General features: G+C 44.2%; 1 protein-coding gene across 1 annotated transcript; it reads left to right on the forward strand.

Annotated features, from left to right (window-relative positions):
* Positions 1 to 5,773: 5,773 nt before the first annotated feature.
* Positions 5,774 to 6,556, forward strand: KCTD21 (potassium channel tetramerization domain containing 21). Its single transcript, XM_010159009.1, has one exon. It carries the CDS (start codon positions 5,774 to 5,776, stop codon positions 6,554 to 6,556), a length of 783 nt encoding a protein of 260 aa, XP_010157311.1.
* Positions 6,557 to 7,121: the final 565 nt, after the last annotated feature.

The following is a 7,121-nucleotide window of genomic DNA, read 5'->3' on the forward strand; positions in this document are numbered from 1 at the left end:
CCTGCCCATGGCAGGGGGGTTGGAACTAGATGGTCTTTAAGGCCCCTTCCAACCCAAACCATTCCGTGATTCTTAACGCACACTAACGAAGCAGGCTGGAGCCCCATCCCACAAACAACCATCTTCTCCTGCCCAACCACGTTTCAAGACCCCAGCTGCCACACAGATTCCCAAATATTTCTTTTTCCATACCTCCTTTTTAGCTGAAATCAATCCTGCCCCTCTCAGTGCAGAATTACTTCCTACAATGCGTTACCTGATCGGCCTTTCGTAGCATTTACCCAGCTGATGTGGCTTTCACCAGCTCCCTCGGGCAATGCTCAGAAAGCCAGAGAGGTTTTTAGTCCGGCAGCTCTTCCTGATGCTTAGCAGAAATGGTCCCTGGCTTGCTTTAATCTTATAGCCACTTAGGCATCGTTCACTGTGCCTGCCTAAATAATTCAGCTCCTTTTTTTTCCCTCCTGTGTGTATACTTTGCAGTTCACTGTTACTCCTCAACTATTTCTTAACGAAGCTGCACCTATTTCACTGTCTTAAATAGAGGTTTCCAGAGTTTTGGTCATGGAGGGATGTTTTATGGGTGGGCTATTGAAGGCTACACGATAAAATTAACCCACAGTGCAACACCTTATGTATAAAATTAGAACTGTGTAAATGGCCATGTATCACTTTGGCAGCAAAAGACCCTGTCACTGTTGCAGCATTTTTCACAGTGGTTAAATATGTAGTAATATTTGTGCCATTTCATTACATTTTATTTATGTTGGCAAATCATGATTGATTTTTTTTTATATAATTATTTATACACTTGTGCTTTTTTGTCAAGTTGGGAGAAACAGGCACTCAGTTAAATTACCTAGACAGAATTGTATTTATTAGTTAATTAAAGCACTCTTTTAATGTGATGAATGCATAAGATGGGAAATAAGCTTATCCAAAGCAGTTCTAAATTCAAAATGATGAAGCAAAGGAAGTGTTATGATAATGAAGGGACTGAGCTGATGGTTCTAGACACATGAAGGTGTCGATAAGTGAAAACAGGTAGATTTTGTCATTTCACATGCTCTTTCATACCTTCCTGCTGTGTCAACCACCATCATTCTCCCAGGTTTGATCCAATTATTTGCTGAACTAAACTCACGGGGCAGAACGTTGTTACAGAAATGTTCTCAATGCATCTGTTGAGGATGCTCCTGGGAGTAAAACCCAAGTTAAAAATTACAAGTTCTGGTTGGTTAAAATGCTCAGATGCTCAGACAGCAGCTTCTCTTTGGGGGTTTGACTTTTCCAAAAAGTTCACCGCTGCTAGTTTCTCTCAATTTACATCACCTTAAAAGATTGTGACTTTAAATCAGCTGTAGATTTTTCTCCCCATGATATTAAATACATCTGTTTTATAAAGGAAGATGCATTTAAATACACGTCACTCTAAAAGCACAAAATAAATCCTGTGCTTTTCGGCTACATTCACATCTTCAACTCTGAAATTAGATCTCTAGCTGATCTAATTTGAGTGAATTTTAAGTGCTACTTGGGGAGCAGCTACACAAAAGGCTTTACTGTAATTCTCTGCTTCCAAGAACTGTAACCCAGTTCATACTTGTCCTTGGTGACTGCAGGTTATAACCACCCACACCCAAGATCAGATGATCTCTTGGTTCCTCCTCTCTGCAGAAATGCCAACGAGCAGAAGTGATTTCCGTGCTGCATTCTTGGAGAACCTTTATATTGCATTAGCAGAGTATCCAGGCCTGATAAACTGGGGTGGGGACTGCGAATGCTGGTTGGATGAGCAAAGAGAGAAAACTGACAATCCAATTAATTTTAATTTTTACGAGTTTATAAGAAAAAAGCAGCAAAGATGGACTTTCTTACCCTCGCTACTGTCAAGTGCATTGGTTAGTCAATACATTAAGTCCAGTATACATCTCATTTGTGCTGTGGTTTTGGGTCTTCTGAGGTTGCCAGACTATCAGATTCATCTTCACACTATGAAGACATAAACCTGCAAGTAATGGGCTGAATTAGGCAAAAGCCGATGATTAACTTGTCATATGTTGATCCCACTTTACGAATGACAGCTGTGGAATAGTTATCCTGCAGCCTTATCCATGGGCCAGATGTTTGCATCATTAAATGTGTGAAATTTAATCCAGTGCGGGGGCAGTGGGGAGGTTGAGAGTAAAAGGAAGCTGGTGTCCTGGGGAGCTGAAATCCAGGCCTTGTGGGTCTGTAGACTGAAAAATAGCCCTAAGGAGAATAGGCTCATCAGGGCATATGTCTGAGGAGCTTCCAGAGAGGAGCAGAGCCCACACGGGGAGGGGGTGATGCCATGTCTGCTGAGCTCTGTGCTACTACACCCACAACTCTTCCAATGCCAGAGCTAAAGCTTGGTCAAATATATCATAGAATCATCAAATCATGGAGTCATTTGGGCTGGAAGGGACCTTAAAGATCCAACCCCCCTGCCATGGGCAGGGACACCTTCCACTAGGAAAGGTTGCTCCAAGCCTTGTCCAGCCTGGCCTTGGACACTTCCAGGGATGGGGCATCCACAGACTCTGATGGGGCATCCACAGCTTCTCTGGGCAACCTGTTCCAGTGCCTCCACACCCTCTTCGTGAAGAACTTCTTCCTGATATCTAATCTAAACCTCTCCTTTTTCAGTTTAAACCCATTACCCCTTGTCCTGTCACTACAGGCCCTCGTGAAAAGTCCCTCCCCCTAGCTTCCTTGTAGGCCCTGATGCTGTTGCTGGCAGCACAGATGTGGTCTTCAGCTTCAAAGAGCTCATGTTACTGCCATATTTTGTTGCCAGCCTCCCTTTTGAGACTGATGATGAAGGAACCAGTTACAAGATATTTTAAAATTATCTGTTCAGATTGACCTGAGACGTCTGCCTCATTCAGTGTATGTAGCCAGTGAGTCTGGATCAGAATAAACCTAGGGTAGATGTTGAATTTGAAATTAAAATCTGTACCTTTGGACCATCTGGTCGTCTTTAGGTCATGACTCTTGACGATGGGCTTTGCCAAGTGAAGCCTGTCACATATACATCGAGCATCTCTGCATCAGGCTAAGGATGGCAGAGAGCATGAGAAAACTATTCCTGTGGTGTAGATAAGCAGGCTTGGGCTTAAAAATCTGAACACATGACCTATGAAGAAAGAAGAGAAAATGTTGGCTTGTTCAGTCTAAAGCAGCCTGAGGGGGAGCAGAAATGGGAAGCAATGTCATGGACTTTGGGGTGACTATCCGTCCTGCTTCTACAGGCTGTGTTGTTTGCCGGGCGATGTAGGCGCTTCTGTTTGATGAAACTCAAAAAAGAAGTAAATTCCTTTTTATGCTGGTTTTGTGAATGCCAGATGGTGCTTATAGCAATGCCTTTACAGACATATTGCAAGCCCTTAGGGGAAAAAATACATGGCAGCCAGTCATGCTACAGAATTAGACCAGTTGAAGCCTCAATATAATATGATCAGTTTTAAACAGCTCTTGACTCTAAATTGGGTAGAAGTCTTCAAGAGTGGGAAGTACACTGAGACTACAGTGCTAAGGGGAGTTTAGCACTGGAACAAACAGTTTTTTCTAGGGTATATTAGGCTGAGGTTAGTCACAAGGATGGTCTTTATGGGCAGAGATGGGGTGTTGTGTTGGTCGACGCATGCGTCTTTATTTGTCTGTTTAGGATATTGACCACTTGGAGCGAGTCCAGAGGAGGGGCACGAAGATGATCAGAGAGCTGGAGCACCTCTCCTATGACGAAAGGCTGCGAGAACTGGGCTTGTTCAGCCTGGAGAAGAGGAGGCTCCGAGGAGACCTCAGTGCAGCTTTCCAGTATCTGAAGGGGGCCTACAAGGGTACTGGGAGAGGACTTTTTACAAGGGCCTGTAGTGATAGGACAAGGGGTAATGGATATAAATTGAAATCAGGGAGGTTTAGATTAGATGTCAGGAAGAAATTCTTCACAGAGAGGGTGGTGAGGCACTGGAACAGGTTGCCCAGAGATGTTGTGGATGCCCCATCCCTGGATGTCTTCAAGGCCAGGCTGGATGTGGCTTTGAGCAACCTGGTCTAGTGCCAGGTGTCCCTGCCCATGGCAGGGGGGTTGGAACTAGATGATCTTTAAGGTCCCTTCCAACCCACACCATTCTGTGATTCTATGATTCTATGATAGTGCTAAGGGATACAAGCATCAGTGGATTTAGAGATCTGCTTCTTTCCATTAATTAATGTGCAGCGAGATTTGCGCTGTGTGCTGAGGGCTAAAGCAGGCTAAAGAGCAGAGTGGAATGTTTATCTTAAACTAGAAGTGAAATACAGATTCTCCTTCGACCTGTTCATTAGCTGCCCTAAGTTGGGTAAGTTTCTCATAGCACAATGTTCTTGCTGTCTAGAGGCATATCTGGTTTGGGGTGTCATTAACACTATTAGGGGGTTTTAGCAGCCATAAAAAAAAATTATATTCCAGCACAAGATAATGTTCTTCCTATCTGTGATTTGCTGTGACACCGGAGCCAATAATACTGTAGTGCCTATGATTGTTCCATGGCTGGTTTGGAAAATGCCTGCACTTAAGTCTAATTTTAAGGGAGCTGTTTGGCAGCTTTCTGTTGAATGACCATATTTCCTACAGCAAGAGCTACCTCCTACCTCCACAAGTGGTGGGTTTCCTCCTGATTAAGTCAATGATAAAACTGGGCATGAACTGTTGATTGATTTGGATTCAGCAAACAGGGAAAAACAGGAGCTGGCAGGAATGAGGCCCAACCATTTCAAGGCAGCTGAGCTGACTGCAATGGAAAGGGTTACATAGCTCCTTCCTCTTCGCTTGTACCACCCCTGGCATTCTTCTGGTTCCAAGATGGAGCAGAAACATATTCTGAATAGACCATTATGGGTTTTTTCTCCCTAAACTGGCTCACTGTGTGGTCAGATGAGTGCCAGAGCTGGTGTAAGGGAGGAGGAAGATATGGTGGAGAGCAAAGGGAGGGATGTCCCTTCCAGAGGCAGTGATGCTCAACTGCACCATAACATCGCATCCTCCGTTCGTCTCAGCTGATTGCAGAGGAGCCGCATGGAAACTACGTCAATTCAGTTGGGATATGGCCCCAATTAATTAGGAAATGTTTTCTAAGGTAAAGCACGTTGGAAGGAGAAAGCCTGGTGTTATTTTTTTACCGAATGGAACTGCAGACAGTTGCGTGCTTACAGCTGCGCTGCTCGCTGGCTCCCTGCTAAGCTGACTGCACTCAACTGTGTGTCAGGGGATTCTGCTGCAACAGCTTTGTTGCTTTAATTATATCTTCAGATGCCACGGAAGATGTCGGGATGTGTCCAGTTCTTGTCCTGTCCGTTTTTTCCCCCCTCTGAATTCTGTGTTCGTGAGGGAGGTGGGATCAGATGAGCCCAGGACACAACTCTTGAGTCATTCTGCTGTAGGTATCCATGAGAGATTTCACTTTTAGCGTGATTGTAGAGTTTTGGAAGACTCGTGATTTCTGGCACTAAGCTGAACTAAACAAAGTCCTGTTCAACCCTGTTGGGAGAAAAAACATCCTTTCACTTGTTCTCAAGATACAACCTCCAAAACTAAGTCCCTGCTTCTAATTTCTATGATGAATTCTTGCCATGTAGTTATCCTTGTATATTTATGATCATTTCTGTAGTTTAAACTTTCAAACAGGTAAATGCAACTAAATGTGTGGTGTTGGTTTTTTTTTTTTTTTTTTAGAATTAGTCCCAGAAAAAGTCCCATCGTGACTTTTCCATCATGTCAGAACCCATCACGCTCAACGTTGGAGGAAAACTCTACACCACCTCTCTGTCCACCCTGACCAGCTTTCCAGACTCCATGCTGGGGGCCATGTTTAGTGGGAAGATTCCAACCAAGAAGGACAGCCAAGGCCACTGCTTTATTGACAGAGATGGCAAAATCTTCCGCTACATCCTGAACTTCTTACGAACTTCTCACTTGGACCTCCCTGAAGACTTTCAGGAAATGGGCTTACTTCGACGGGAGGTAGATTTTTATCAAATTCAGCCACTGATTGAGGCCTTGCAGGAGAAGGAAGTGGAGCTGTCTAAAGCGGAGAAGAATGCCATGCTCAATATCTCCCTCGATCAGAAGACCCAGACTGTTCACTTCACCGTCCGAGAAGCACCCCAGATCTACAGCTTGTCTTCCTCCAACATGGAAGTGTTCAGTGCTCATATTTTCTCCACCTCGTGTCTGTTCCTGAAGCTTCTCGGCTCCAAACTTTACTATTGCTTCAATGGAAACCTGTCTTCAATATCCAGCTACCTGCAGGACCCCAACCATTTGACCTTGGATTGGGTTGCAAGTGTGGAAGGCCTTCCCGAAGAGGAGTACACCAGGCAGAACTTAAAGAGACTCTGGGTGGTGCCAGATAATAAGCAAATCAATACTTTCCAGGTGTTTGTGGAAGAAGTGCTAAAAATAGCCATGAGTGATGGTTTCTGCATAGATTCTTCTCATCCACATACTTCAGATTTCATGAATAATAAGATTATTCGCCTAATTCGGTACAAGTAGGAATGGCTGTTTAGTATGGTGCCAGCATAGAGATAACACAGGTTAAGTGTTTCCCTTTAAAACACACTTACAGCCTAATTCAGAATCATGCTTATCTGGATTGAGAGTCACTAACAGGGAGATGATTTTCCTTTGATGTATTTACCAATGCGACCTTTCAGAATATGTCCATATTCTAGATGTAAGGAATATTGTCTAGCGGCTGAATTAAGGATTGGTTCTGTCTCTGCCTCCACCTCTGACCTGCTGTACAATTGTGGGGAAAATCACTTAACTTCCGTCCTTCCTCAATTTTCCAGTTGGAAAATGGGAGCGATCGTTAAGCTATATTGCAAGGGGATGTGAGGGTCCAGTAATCAAGGTTTGAAAGGTACCTGGAGAAGAGATGTGGTGAAAGATGCCACAGAGCTGCAGTGCAGCAGATGGCCCTGAGGGCGTGTTTTCCATGTCTTGCCATGTCATCTGTGCAGAGCATCCAAGAAGCTTGGTTGGATCCGCAGAGAAGAAGCCTCCCCGCAAGCACACACTCAGTATAGCTGTAAAGGATGGTGCAAACTGGAAACGA

This window comes from Eurypyga helias, unplaced genomic scaffold (assembly GCF_000690775.1).
Source record: "Eurypyga helias isolate BGI_N326 unplaced genomic scaffold, ASM69077v1 scaffold26709, whole genome shotgun sequence".
In the NCBI taxonomy this organism is placed as follows: Eukaryota; Metazoa; Chordata; class Aves; order Eurypygiformes; family Eurypygidae; genus Eurypyga; species Eurypyga helias.

Excerpts from the sequence above, each read along its gene's own strand:
- KCTD21 (XM_010159009.1), top strand. The coding sequence starts at position 5,774 with ATGTCAGAACCCATCACGCTCAACGTTGGAGGAAAACTCTACACCACC.